Consider the following 14,811-nt stretch of genomic DNA (forward strand, 5'->3'; position numbering starts at 1 on the left):
AGTCCGACGATGAAAAGTACGGTGCATTCCAGCAACTGAAGGCAGTTTGGTCCAGAATTGCTGTGGAATGCATGTGGTTAAGAGAGATGCAGGGGGCAGTTCCATCACCAACGGCTTTATAGACACACTGAGGGTGATGGGGACACATCAAAAAGGCTTTTTTTTTTTTTTTTTGCTATGTGCTATGGATATTATAATTAATAACAATAACAACCACCACTATTTACTGGGTGCTTTATTCACACCAGACATTGTGCCAAGTGCTTTACATACACTATCTTATTTAATCCTCAAAACCACTTGAAGAATAGCGATAATTATCGGGATTTGACAGATCAGGAGACTGAGACTCAGAGCGTTAAAGTCATTTGCCAAAGAAGACCATAACAAGAAAGTGGGGAAAATGAGATGAGCCTAAGGTGGTCTCACTTATTTTTAATTCTTTTTTTTTTTTCAGTTTTTATTTATTTATTTATTTATTTTTGGCTGCGTTGGGTCTTCGTTGCTGCGTGCGGGCTTTCTATAGTTGCAGTGAGCGGGGGCTACTCTTCATTGCAGTGCAGGGGCTTATTGTGGTGGCTTCTCTTATTGCGGAGCACGGGCTCTAGGCCTGTGGGCTCAGTAGTTGTGGCTCGTGGGCTCTAGAGCGCAGGCTCAGTAGTTGTGGCGCACAAGCTTAGTTGCTCCGTGGCATGTGGGATCTTCCCAGACCAGGGCTCGAACCTGTGTACCCTGCATTGGCAGGCGGATTCTTAACCACTGCACCACCAGGGAAGTCCCATTTTTAATTCATTTTTATTGTTTAACTCTTTATTTTGAAATAATGTCAGACCTGCAAATAACGTTGCAAAAATAATACAAAGAATTCCCATATACTCTTCATCCAGATTCCCCACATATTAACATCTTACATAACCACAGTACAATTATCCGAATCAGGAAATCAACACTGATACAATATTATTATCTATTCTAGAAACCTTTTATACTCATCCTGGTTCAGGATCCAATCCAGGATTACATGTTTACATGCATTTAGTTTTCATAACTCCTTTGTCTACTTTAATCTGAGTTTCAGGTATTTTTGTTAATTCTGGTTTACTACCTAATTTTTTTTTTTTTTAAAGATAATAGTCATCTTTTCTTTTTTAAATTTATTTATTTATTTTTGGCTGTGTTGGGTCTTCGTTTCTGTGCGAGGGCTTTCTCTAGTTGCTGCAAGCGGGGGCCACTCTTCATCGCGGTGCACGGGCCTCTCACTATCGCAGCCTCTCTTGTTGCAGAGCACAGGCTCCAGACGCGCAGGCTCAGTAGTTGTGGCTCACGGGCCCAGTTGCTCCGCGGCATGTGGGATCTTCCCAGACCAGAGCTCGAACCCGTGTCCCCTACATTGGCAGGCGGATTCTCAACCACTGCACCACCAGGGAAGCCCTACTACCTAATTTATATATAGTAAAATTCACCCTTTTTAGTGTGCATTTCTGAATTTTGACAAGCACATACATTTGTGTAACCACCATCACAGTCAAGACATAGAACAGTTCCAAACACCCTAAAATTTTCCTCATACCCTTTGTAGTCAACCCTTTCCCCTATTCTCAGCCTCTGGCAACTACCATTCTGTTTTCTGTCCCTATAGTTTTGTCTTTTCCACAATATTATAAAAATGAAATCATATAGTATGTAGGCTTTCAAATCTGAATTCTTTCAGTTAGCGTAATGCATTTGAAATTTGTCTCAATGTTAATGACTGGGGGTGAGGGAAAGGGAGCTTGAGGGATGACATCCAGGAGTCTGGTTTGGACCATGGGGTGGTGGATGGTGTCATTCCAGAAAAGGGATTACCAGAAGAGAATCCAGTTTAACCCATTGTTCCATCTTACTCCCCTGCTAGGATTTTCTGAAAAAGAGCAATGATCAGATGGCACAGATTGTCCAGCTGGTGCGAGGAAAGCTGAGCAGTGGGGCTCGACTCACCCTTGGGGCCCTCACCGTCATTGATGTCCACGGTAAGCAAGGAGGTTTCCCTCGCATTACTGACGGTCCAGTAAGAGCTGCCAGGCTTGCCTCTCTCCCTTCTGGATGGAATGACTCAGGTCCCTTTTCTCATTAGGAAGAGACTTCTCCAACTGAAAGTAAGTGAGGGGGTAAGGAGAGGAGTCAATGCTTCTGTGTATCTCCATCTTATGTTTTCCCCTCCCATCCCCAACCTTTCTGAGATTTACCAACTCGAATCGATTTCCTTGTACTGATCTTAATGAACATTTTTGAATACTTACTTGGTGCCAAGCTTTGTGCTAAGTGCTTGGCATACATTGTCTTATTTTTATACACATTTCACAGATTAAGAGCCTGAGGTTTGTAGAGGCAAATAACTTGCTGAGAGGCACACAGCTAGTAAGTAGCAGAGACGCTTTTGTAATTTGAACTTATGTCTGATTCCAAACCCAGAGACTGGAAATGGGCATTGATGCAGGGAGGGAAGGGGTAAGAGAGGATGCCTTCCAGCTCTTCCTAAAAAAGAGAGAGAGAGAGAGAGAAGGAGAGAAGGAGGAAAGGAGGAAGAAGAACCAGGGTCTTTATATAGAGCAAACCACCCCCACACCCTCACGCCATCATCACCAAGGAAACTAGGGCTGGACCAAACTGGTTGCCTGGGAACAGTGTCTCTTTTGCTTACACACCCAGCTTCCTACTGGCAGTTCATGCATCTTACTCTCTGTGAGGCTGATGCTCATTTCTTTTTCGGCCGCACGGCTTGTGGGACCTCAGTTCCCTGACCAGGGATTGAACCTGGGCCACGGCAGTGAAAGCCTGGAATCCTAACCACTAGGCCACCAGGGAACTCCCTGATGCTCATTTCAATCCCTGATGCTCATTTCAATCTGATTTCATTTGGATAGACTAGCATAAAATCCGGAGGCGAGAAGGGAGAATGTGATCTTCATCTGGCTACATATTTAACTGGTAGGAGTAATAAGTGCAAGCATGGTTACTGCCCAGGATACCTCAGAGTGGTTGGGTTTACACACACGCACACACACACACATTCATGCACAAACACACGAACATACACTGCGTAGGGAAGGTATCCCCAACCCAGTGCCTTGAGATTCACCTTCCCCTTGGATTTCTCACACATACCCTGCTCCTGCCACCACTCTCTGGGTTCTCCCAGGAATCTGGCGTGGAATTAAATTCCTTGGGGTGAATGGAAGAGCTGCTGGTGTAATCTTCTGAAAGGACTCTTCTCTGTAGGGTTTTGGATTTTACTGTAATAAAGATTTCTCTCACAGAGAGGCAGTAGACTTACAGAAGTGTCCCTTTGCAAAGTTATATTTCTGAGATCCTGACTTCAAGCTGTTCTACTAGTTCTGAGATCACAATAGCACTTGCCCTGTGAGTTACCTAAAAAATAACGAATGATTCTCATAAACTTATGTCCACTCATCAACTTCAGGGCTCCCATCACTGTGAGAAAATTAAATTAGCCTCACAATCCCATGACAGAAAGGAGAAAACCTAGAAATGTATCTCCTAGTTAGTTTCTCAGACACCCCCCTTCATGGAAAGAATACATCTAACAAGGATTCTTGGGACCCCTACCCTTGCTAACTATATCAGGCAAGGCAGATCGTGTTCTCCTGGGATATCTAGAGGCCTGGAACAGGGCCAAAAGGGTCACACTGGGGATAAGATAGCATTTGGGGTAACTACATATTGCAAACCCCTCTGGTTCAGCCTCCCAAGAGTTTGGGAATGATAACAGTAGCTAATACTATAAATTTATATAGTGCATAAATACAGATGTTGCTTGAAGTTTGGGGATGGGCAAGGAGGATAGTTGAGCCTAAAATTGTCGCGATAGTGAGGGGTGGCCTTGATGACATCCTCAGTCAAACCTTTCTGAGGAATCCATGAAGATGGGAGGATGCTGATGGCTCCGCGAGTGTGTGTTTCCACGTCTGTGTCCCCACAGCTCGTGATGTGGTCGCCAAGCTATCTGAAGACAGTGTCTGTGATCTGAATGATTTCCAGTGGATCTCCCAGCTGCGCTACTACTGGGATACCAAGGATGTACAGGTGCAGATGATCACTACAGAAGCCTTATACGGCTATGAGTACCTGGGAAACTCCCCCCGGCTGGTGATTACGCCCCTCACTGACCGCTGCTACAGGTAAACTCTGGGGCTCCCCCAGACCCGAAGGGTGAATAGAGAATTCCAAAAGGAAAACCTGGGGAAGAAGGTTAGGGCATCTTGAGTTTGTTACCATTACCGTCTATATTTTAGTTTCTCAGATTTTACAATTTTTCCCTTCGTCACCATGGTCCCACAGATGGGCACTGACACTGGGCCTTAGGCCAGAAATGAGAACCCAGTAGGAGTCCTAATGCAAATTATTGTGTTCAAACCAACAATTAGCACATTGATGCCTCTCCTTGAAAATGGCACAGTGCTTAAGTAGAAGGGTCTCCAGTGGCAGGAATCAAGATGGTGCCTGGAGATCCCATGGCCAGAGGTAGAAAAGGGGCCAGGCACAGGACCCAGGCAAGGAGTCTCTGAGCTCTGCCACCAGTCTGATGAAGAGGTATGGCCATTCTGTGCTCAGCAAAGTGCTTTGCTACTTTGCTTGGAATTTATAACTTTAGAAATCTGGACTTTGTGAACTTGTCAATTTTGTGATGTTTAGAGTTTTCTTTGATTTTATACATTCCTTAGAGTGGAATTTTTTTAATTATAAAAATAGTACTTGAGTATTTTTTTTTATTTCAGAGTCCTCAGTCACTTGTTTTCTATGTTCTATGATTTCTGTTCTTCATTCATTTATCTATTCCACTCATTATTCAACAACCATTTCTTGAACTTTCCTGTGCATGATGTATGACCTCCAGGAACCCTCAACCTAATGGGGTGGGGGAGAGACACACCCTCAGGTGATAACAAGAAAGTGTGTTAACTGAAATTATAGAGGCTCATACAAGGGGCTGTGGAACCACAGTTAACACATTTCTAGCATTTATCTTGTGCCTACCATATGGAACTGAATCAAATGTGGGTCCTGAACTCAAGAGTTCATAACCTAGTGGGAGAAATATATTTATTTTTCATCATTCCATTGGCATTGGTGATCTTTGGAATGTGGAGTTTATGAGGATTTTTTACTTTTATTTGATTCATTTAGTAAGTATATATTCATTTATCCATTCAATCATTCATTCAAACAAATGCTTATAGGTGTCACCCATGTACCAGGTGCCGAGATTACAACACTGAGTAAAATAGAACTTTTTACAATGATGATGTATTGCTCATATAATCAGGGAAAAATATTTAATTACTTGTCTGAGTCAAAACAAAATAAACCAAAAGCAAGTTTCTTTCCTGTGCCTTAGGACTTGGCACTGAGTTCTTATTCTCTTCTCCTTAGGACGCTGATGGGGGCTTTGAAGCTGAACCTTGGGGGAGCCCCAGAGGGTCCAGCTGGGACAGGCAAGACAGAAACCACCAAAGATCTAGCCAGAGCTTTGGCCAAGCAGGTAGAGAAATGCTGTCCACCCGCACACTCTTTTTCCCATCCCTCTCTGGACCCCTGTCCAGGGGAATTGGCATGAAGTTCAGGATGGTTCAGAGTAACAGGCAGAGTGGGGATCCACCTCCTCCAGTGGAACAGGAAGAGGGGAGCCCCACCTCTGTTTCTTGGTGCAGGGTGATTCAGATGGGAGGAAACCCATCCTGAATGGTGCCCACATCCTCCCTCTTTCTAGTGTGTGGTCTTCAACTGCTCAGATGGTCTAGATTACAAAGCCATGGGGAAGTTCTTCAAAGGGCTGGCCCAGGCTGGAGCATGGGCCTGCTTTGATGAATTCAACAGGATTGAGGTAACTCTGCTACTGGGCTATTGAATGGAGGGTTTGGACAGGCAGGGACTTTTTTCTGGGCTCTCAGTTCCTCAGTGACAGGGACTTGTGTCACTTATGTCTCCTCTGAGGCCCGTTGCACAGAGTAAGTACTCAATGAACCAAACAAAAACAGCCCCAAGGAGACAAAATGCATATTTTATACACATAAACATTCTCACCAAATTGATTCCCTCACTCGCTCATTCAAAAATTTATTGAGGGCTTCCCTGGTGGCGCAGTGATTGAGAATCTGCCTGCCAATGCAGGGGACACGGGTTCGAGCCCTGGTCTGGGAAGATCCCACATGCCGCGGAGCAACTAGGCCCGTGAGCCACAACTACTGAGCCTGCGCGTCTGGAGCCTGTGCTCCGCAACAAGAGAGGCTGCGATAGTGAGAGGCCCGCACACCACGATGAAGAGTGGCCCTCACTTGCCGCAACTAGAGAAAGCCCTCGCACAGAAATGAAGACCCAACACAGCCAAAAGTAATTAATTAATTAATTATTTTTTTAAAAAAAAACATGCTGAACCTCTTTAAAAAAAAAAAATTATTGAGCAGCTACTCTATGTCGGATACTCTGCACGTGTTCATGATACAAAGATGAGCAAAAAATGGTTTTGCCCTCTAGACTGTTATAGTCTAGCAAAGGGAAATAAAAATTAAACGATACAAATAGAATATGAGAGAAGTCTATAGCAGTGGTACAAAGGAGTCATCACAAAAGAGGGGGTGGTTAATTCTATTTGGGTAGGGAATTGAGATTAGGAAATGTAAACATGCAACTTGAACCAATAAACACATACTATGGGTGAAGCATTATGCTAGGTGCTGGAACAAAGGTAAAACAAAGATAAGATACTATGGAAACTACTTACACACACACACGTATGCACATGTATGCATGCATATACACACCAATTTTCCTTCCCTTTACCCAAACCCTAAATCATGCTCCTAATTTTGAATGTGAAGGTCTTATTCTCAGGTGATGGGGTTCTTTCTTTGCTAAGTGAAGGGTACTTTGGCATAGTGGGGTTGGTGGCTGTCAGAAGCAGGAGCTCAAATCAACGAGCCATTCTCACTCCAGGTAGAAGTGCTGTCTGTGGTAGCTCAGCAGATTCTCAGCATTCAACAAGCCATTATCCGGAAGCTAAAGATGTTCATCTTTGAAGGCACTGAGCTCTCTCTGAACCCAACCTGTGCTGTCTTCATCACCATGAACCCTGGGTATGCTGGCAGGGCTGAGCTGCCAGATAACCTCAAGGTAAATACTGAGTGTGTAACTACAGGGTGTACTTTATGGTATAGAAACCTTTGGAAGTATCCGAGGGTCTCACAGAGAAGCCAAATAATAGGACCAGTTGACATTTTTCAGCTGTGAGAAGTAAAGACGTTACTTGGCTTCAGAACTCAATCGTCTCCCCAACTAGGTCTCATGAGATGGGAGGAAATATATACATAATAACCAATGGCAAAGAGGAAACAATGAACACTGGAATAAGTATCACTATTTCTGTTGTCTACGGGGGTCAGACAGTTAATATAAATGAGGAAAGCCAGCTGGGCCTGGTAGGGACTCTGACAAATGCCCCATCTAGAGGCGCTGCTGTTGCCAAGCAGGAATTGTCAGATCTTCTCATTTTTCAGGAAAAGCCAGAAATTTGGATTTTTACATGAAATCTTATTTTTAAATCCTGGCTCAATGAAAAAAAAAATCACTGTAGGTCAAATAAAACAGATCTGCTTATAAGAAAGCATCAAAGTTCAACACAGAGAACGCTGGTAGACCAAGACTAGAGCACATGGAGCTAAGCTGGTTAGGCCTAAGTGGTGTCCACACCAAAGCAGGCTGTTGCAACCAGCTAGAGAGATAACAAGAGAGCTTATATGTCCCTGGTACCTACTGCTGAGCTGGCCTGAGCAATAGCTGTGGCAATAAGCATTGGCCCTGCTGCTAGTGGGAGAAGGAAAGTGCCTCTGAAGGGGGAGAGAGAGAATTCCAACCAGGCCATCTTAAGGGAACAGGCACTAGATGACCATAGCATGCTGCTCTCATGGAAGGAAAAAACACAAAGTGCAAGATGAATGGGTCTTCACCTGTGGGAAGAGCACCTAGCACCCCAACTGCATGAAAAGAGCAACCAGAGGGAAAATTCTAGGCCTGCTTCTTTATGGATTTCCTTTCAAGTTATTGCTCCATTCCCTTGCCTGAAAGACGTAAGAGAGACCTGGACAAAACCCACATTCACTGACTTTAGTACATGATGCTCCATCTGCTAGAAGCACATTCTGATTAGTTCCCTGGAATCTAATTCAGACAAGCCACTCCTCCTCCTCCCTGGGAATGGAAAAGAAGTCAAAGAGATCCCTAAGGGTGACTCTTCCTCTCTAGGTCAGCATAGGCCAGGGGACAGCAGAGTAGAATTTGGACCCACATTTCTCATTTTAGAGTGCCCAGTTGATGTAACTCCCCCTGCACCGCTCCCAGCCAACAACCATGTTAGATCTGCACAAACAACTTTCATGAGACAGTGTGGCATAGTAGAAGGTACCCAGGGTTGGTGTCAGGAAGCCTGGATTCTAGTCCTGGCTCTACCTCTAACTGCATGACTTGGGCAAGTCACTTCTCCTCTAAGACCTAAGATATTAGAAACAATAGCTGATGTTTACTGAGCCCTCACTATGTGCCACACACCTTTTTAAGCACTTCACTTACATAATATCATTTGTTCTCATGATAGCTATGAAGAGGGCACAGTTGTTAGTACATTTTGAGATGAAAGACCTGAGGTCTAGAGGGGTTACATAACTTACCCACAGTTAGTAGGTAGCAGAACAAGGACTCAAATCAAGATTTGTCTGACTTCAGGATTCTTCTGGTACATAATTATCCTGCATCCCTGAATGACTTCTACTGTCTACGTAGAACACCGGAAAGCTCCAATAGTTGAATGATGCTCATTTGGCATAGGAGGATGAGGTGTTGCTAGGATACCAGCACCTAAGGCCTTCCACACAACCACTGAGGGACCCAATGTGACACATGTACCTGGACAAGGCTAGTGGGGAGGTTCATGGAGCAGTGGATCTGTCCAGTAAAGACAATCCTTCTACACTGATTTGTCCTCCGGCCCTCCTTTCCTTGATTGTCACTGGGTGCTCTGAATGATCATGTTACTTCTCTTTGCCTCTGTAGATGTGCCTTCCCCCATTTTCACCTTATGTGTTTAGGTTCTGAATGTGCTGTTTCTTTTCCAGGCCTTGTTTCGGACAGTGGCCATGATGGTGCCAGATTATGCCCTCATTGGAGAAATCTCCCTCTACTCTATGGGGTTTCTAGACTCCAGAAGGTATGTTATATTGGCTTTCTAGTGGGTTCTAAAGAAAGAGTGACAGAGTGGCTTTTTGTGGGGTGGATTCAAGGTAAATTTTCCATTGGAAAAAAAAGAGAGAAACTTGAGAAACTGCTTTTACTCACAAGTTGATCTGAAAGCACATAGCCCTGGTCTTGGTCCTGACCCCATCCCTGACTAGGAAATGGCTCAGATTACCAAGAAAGGGCCTCCACTCTATTTGTATACACCTGGACTTCTTCTAAGGAAGAATTGCTCATCTCTTCTCTACCCTTCACTCTAACACACACACACACACACACACACACACATACTCCTAAATGACTTAAGGCGAGACTGAAAAACATGAAGTTATTCCAAGATTGAAGAGGAAAAATTAATATAATTTAGAATTAACATTGTTATCAATATAATATTTATTTACTCAAATCAACTTGGTTATCTCTCATTCAAGTATTACCCAGTTTTCTAAGACGTAGACATACACAAGCATCAGTGTCTTTATCACGTGCACCCAGAGTTGTGAATATTTATTGTAAAATGGCTTTTATTGATCTATTTCAAATTTTACATTTGTCTTTTTACATTGTCTTGCCCATAATCAATTGATTTTTTGTTACTGCAGTTATCTCCACAAGGCCCACAGTGTCTTTGTGGCCTGGAGGTCCTTGCTGTTAATGCGAGGGGCTGCAGATGTTCTCAACAGAATGTGCCATCCTTCCTAGGCTAAGAGGCTGCCTCAGTCATAAGAGGTTTACTTTTTCTATAGGAGACTTGGGTTACATTGATTTGCCTGTTCAATTCATTTATTTATTCAATTGGCAAACCACCTACCTTATGCCCAGCCCTGTGCTAGGTGCTGATGAGCAACACGGTCTTTGCTTTTAAAGTAAATCAGCCTTGTTAGAGAGGAGCCCTGCAAGGGGAATGTGCATAAGTACATTAGTTAGGGTAAACCTGACCTCCAAATTCCAATGGCTTAGCATAGCAAAAATTTATTTTTCACTCCCTAGACATCTAAAATGGGTGTTTGTGATCAGAGGAGTTCTTCCCCAGGGACCCAGGTTACTTATATCTCACAGCTACAACACATGAGCATAGAGGATCTTATGGAGGAGGTTTTTATGGGCCAGCCCTCAACGTGGCGTACTTCCCTTTCATTCATATGCCACTGGCTAGGCCTCAGTGATGTGACCACCCGTAACTGTGTGGGAGGCTAGGAAGTGCGGCCCCGCCGTGTGCCCAGGAAAAACAAGATACGGCAGCGCACATGAGCATACATGTGTTGTGTGCTGAGTCTATTGCATTTTGAATTGGTTTTCTTACATTAAAAAAGTAAAACATGGATATTAAAAAAAATTGTAATGTTACAGAAATGCAAAAATGAGTGTCCCCTCTGTGACCCTTAGTCCTACTCTCTAGGCATTAACATTGTTAATCGTTTGATGTAATCTTCCCAAGTGTGTGTTTGTGTGTGTGTGGGTGTGTGGTGTACACATACATTCATATATACAGATAAAAGTATAAACACATATAACTTCTTGTACAGTATATGTTATACATATGTATGTGCTTGCTGTTTTTCATCCTGCCTTTGAAAGAGAGTTACAGTGCTTCCTTAGCTCATTATGGTAACTCTGTGAAGAGGCCTTCAAATGATAGGGTTTCTCCATCAAGTTCGTGGGCAGGCCTGGCTTCTGAAGGGACAGGGCACAAGCATGTTGGGAATGTCTGCTGAGCAGGACATGGTCCTCTCTAGAGGGTCTGCAGACATGTCTTTGCCCTCCCAGTCTTGCCCAGAAGATTGTTGCAACCTACCGCCTGTGTTCAGAGCAACTTTCCTCCCAGCATCACTATGACTATGGCATGCGTGCTGTCAAGTCTGTGCTCACTGCCGCTGGCAACCTGAAGCTGAAGTATCCAGAGGAGAATGAGAGTGTCCTGCTGCTCCGGGCCTTGCTTGATGTCAACCTGGCCAAGTTCTTGGCTCAAGATGTCCCTCTATTTCAGGTATGTAGTGGTTTGGGACCTTGGCTAAGCACTGAGACGTGACATCCAAAGATGAAAAATTTTTTTGGCACCTCTTCCATCTCCTGACACCCCCTCCATTCTCTAGCCAGCATACCTCTTGCCAGATACCCTCCCCCAAATGTTAAATAATAATGGTAATAGCAATATCCCTAATTCCTGATTTTAATAAAAATAGTTTCACTGTTAGGATATTTGCTGTTGAGTGTAATTGTTTATATCAAATGTAATTAGTTTTCTTTTGGAATTATTTTAATGCCTATCTTCCTTACTAGGCTTTAAGCTCTTTAAGACAGAAATCATGGGCTTCCCTGGTGGCGCAGTGGTTGAGAATCTGCCTGCCAATGCAGGGCACACGGGTTCGAGCCCTGGTCCGGGAGGATCCCACATGCCGCGGAGCAACTAGGCCCGTGAGCCACAATTACTGAGCCTGTGCGTCTGGAGCCTGTGCTCCGCAACAAGAGAGGCCGCGATAATGAGAGGCCCGCGCACCGTGATGAAGAGTGGCCCCCACTTGCCGCAACTAGAGAAAGCCCTCGCACAGAAACGAAGAGCCAACACAGCCATAAATAAATAAATAAATAAACCCAAAGTTTAAAAAAAAAAAAATTTAAGACAGAAATCATGACTGTCTTGTTCATTGCTAGTATAATGACTGAAAGACAGCACAGACTTATTAAATGTTTGCTGACTTTTAAAATTTTGGGGAAGGAAAATCATGTTTAACAGATATTGTTGGAATTTGTAATTGTAGATAAGTTTTGGTATAGGAAAAATGACGTTTGGAATTTTCCAAGGATTCCTGCTACCTGTAGATCTCATTTTAGAAAAATGTTGAGGTTATGTATCTGATAATTCATCTTTTTCCCATCTTGAATTTTTGTTAACAGGGAATTATATCAGATTTGTTTCCTGGAGTTGTTCTTCCAAAGCCAGACTATGAAGTTTTTATGGAAGTGCTGAATGAGAACATCAAAAAGATGAAACTCCAGCCAGTACCTTGGTTTATTGGAAAAATTATCCAGGTTGAGTCCTTGTACCCATGTGGGAATGTACCTGTTTACTGTTTGCTGAGGTCAGGAATTAGAAAGAACTATGGTAGATTGGAACTGAACTGACAGCAATTGGAGATGCCTGATTACAGATGAAGACACTCAACAATCTGTTGTGCCTTCAGTTTTCATTTCCAGGAGCTGACTTTTAAAATCCAATATTTTTCCTATGACCATCTTCCCTGGGGTTTCTTTTTCATCATTTGGGGATGAAACAGAACCTTTCAGGGCATTGGGCTTTGAATTAGTCAAAAACCAACTTTTTTGGTTCCCAGTGACAGAAATCCAATTCAAACTGTCTTAGTCAACAAAAGGGAATTTACTCACTTACCTAACTTGGAAAGTCCAGAAATATGTTGGTTTCAGGCATAGTGGGATACAGGTTTTTAGATAATGTCATCAGGAATCTGCCTGTCCTCATTTCTGGATTCTGCCTCTCTCTGCATGAAAAATTCATTTTCAGTTGGGCCCCCAGTAGCCTCACACTTAGATTGTCCCATGTTCAAGCCCAGAAGGAAAAAGAGCATCATTCCTGGAGTGTCCTCAGCAAAAGTCTCAGGATTAGCTTTGAATGGTGCTCATAAAGTCACGTGACCATCCCTGAACCAATTACAGAGATAAGAAGTAGACCATAACCACCCCACCTCTGCCAGAAGTGGAGGTAGAGTCAGAGCCACCCAAGTCATGTGGACTGAACCATGAAGTGGTGGTTCCTCAGGGAAAATCAGGGTGCTGTTATCAATAGGCGAAAGAAATGTTTCTACAGTCTTGACCCTGGAGAACCTTAGTGAAACTTCACACTAATTTCAGGGATCCTTCCCTAGGATCACTTTCTATGTAAAACTGACTTAAAGTCATAAGTTGAATAAAATAAGCCCCAAATGCACTTTTTCTACAGAATCACAGGACAGAACTACAAGGGACCTTAAATGCCATCTGCTCCTGGCTCCTTAAGAACACTGGCATCCAGAGAGGGAACAGATTTGGATTCATATAAACCGAGTTTCAAATCTCACCCCCATCAGTTTTTTGCTGTGAGATTTTAGGCAAGTTAGTTCACCATTCTGAGCCCTAGTTTCTTCATCTGTAAAATGGAGGGAGTAAAACCTTCCCCACAGAGTAATTTTGAGACAAGAAGTACATAAAGTGCTAGATATAGTGCCTGATGACTATATCAAAATCAACCTCACCATCTCCACAAACATCAGAAATATCATCATTTCCCAAAATCATATTGTTATTTAGAATTAAAGGTCAAGGTAGGACCCAGGTCTCCAGATTCTGAGATCAGAATAAAAATTTTTAGGAATAAGAATTTTTTCCTACTATGTCATTAAGAATAAAAGATTTTTCCCTACTATTCATCAAATGTGCTAGTCTTGACACAATTCATTTAACTCGATATTGAATCCCAATCTATTTGTTGGGATTTTATAGATGGAACTTTTTAAACTAGGCATGAGCTTTTATTTCCAATATTTTATAATGAAAAATTTAAACATGCAGAAAAATTGAAAGAATTTTACTGAGAATACCCATGTACCCACCACCCAGATTTTATAATTAACATTTTATAATACTTGCTTTACCACTTATCTATCCATCCATCCATCCATCAACTTATCTTACTTTTTTATGTATTTCAAAGTAATTTGCAGACCTACAGATGAACTTTTCTATAGTTTAGTACCAATTTTCAAAAGCAAAATATATGGAGCTACCTTCCCTTTTGTATACTGATACCTTGATAATCCATTTAAAGTTATGTGAGGGGGAAGGTGAGAGGCTATTGAATCATAAGTGCCTTTCTCTCTTTTTTCTAATGCACAGTCAACTCCATTTATCTTTATTCAATCTGAAATGTCTTTGCAATCTTCTTGAATGTAGACCTTACTTGATGGTTGGGGATTTTGTTGTTTTGTCATCTCTGTCTGTAGAACTTAGAACGGTATCTGGCACATAATAGGTGTTTAACAAATATTTGCTAACTCACTTTTGTCAGTACCTGTACCACCCCCATTGTCCTAATTTACACCCTCTGTATAACTCACTTCCAATGTGAAAAATAATGCAAACAATCCTTAAAATAAAAAGCTTCATATATTCCCTTTTGCTGAGAGACTCACAGTTTAAAAGGAGAGAGAAAACATTTCACATTAATATAAATGACCAAAGCATTTGCATTTCAACTGTCATGGATTACTTGTCACAGACAAAACAATGAGAAAATTCAAAAAATGAGCTTCCACTTAGCTGTTGATTCTCAAGGGTAGGGGCTAAAATTACATGGAGGTTCATTTATATTTTACAGCATCACCCCTGGCTCAGAAAATACATTTTAATCTATTGAGAGTTCCAATCAAGTCAGAATAGCATTTAGGCCTTGAGAAAGGAAATTTCCAATAGAAATGCAGTTGGCTAAAATGACCATTGTTTCCTTTTCCTCTTTAAAAGCAAGTAGAAATGGTGCAATGA

The 14,811-nt window shown here is 42.5% G+C and overlaps 1 protein-coding gene across 1 annotated transcript in view; it reads left to right on the top strand.

Annotated features, from left to right (window-relative positions):
- DNAH3 (dynein axonemal heavy chain 3) overlaps nucleotides 1-14,811 on the top strand; it is a 213,039-nt gene that overhangs the window by 92,193 nt on the left and 106,035 nt on the right. Inside the window, exons 28-35 of the mRNA XM_028168507.2 lie at nucleotides 1,895-2,009; nucleotides 3,980-4,178; nucleotides 5,431-5,539; nucleotides 5,768-5,881; nucleotides 6,991-7,167; nucleotides 9,162-9,253; nucleotides 11,047-11,266; nucleotides 12,175-12,309. Of these exons, the coding sequence (XP_028024308.2) occupies nucleotides 1,895-2,009; nucleotides 3,980-4,178; nucleotides 5,431-5,539; nucleotides 5,768-5,881; nucleotides 6,991-7,167; nucleotides 9,162-9,253; nucleotides 11,047-11,266; nucleotides 12,175-12,309 (1,161 nt within the window). The remainder of the gene's footprint in view (nucleotides 1-1,894; nucleotides 2,010-3,979; nucleotides 4,179-5,430; nucleotides 5,540-5,767; nucleotides 5,882-6,990; nucleotides 7,168-9,161; nucleotides 9,254-11,046; nucleotides 11,267-12,174; nucleotides 12,310-14,811) is intronic.

Source organism: Balaenoptera acutorostrata, chromosome 15 (genome assembly GCF_949987535.1).
Source record: "Balaenoptera acutorostrata chromosome 15, mBalAcu1.1, whole genome shotgun sequence".
NCBI classification, from domain to species: domain Eukaryota; kingdom Metazoa; phylum Chordata; class Mammalia; order Artiodactyla; family Balaenopteridae; genus Balaenoptera; species Balaenoptera acutorostrata.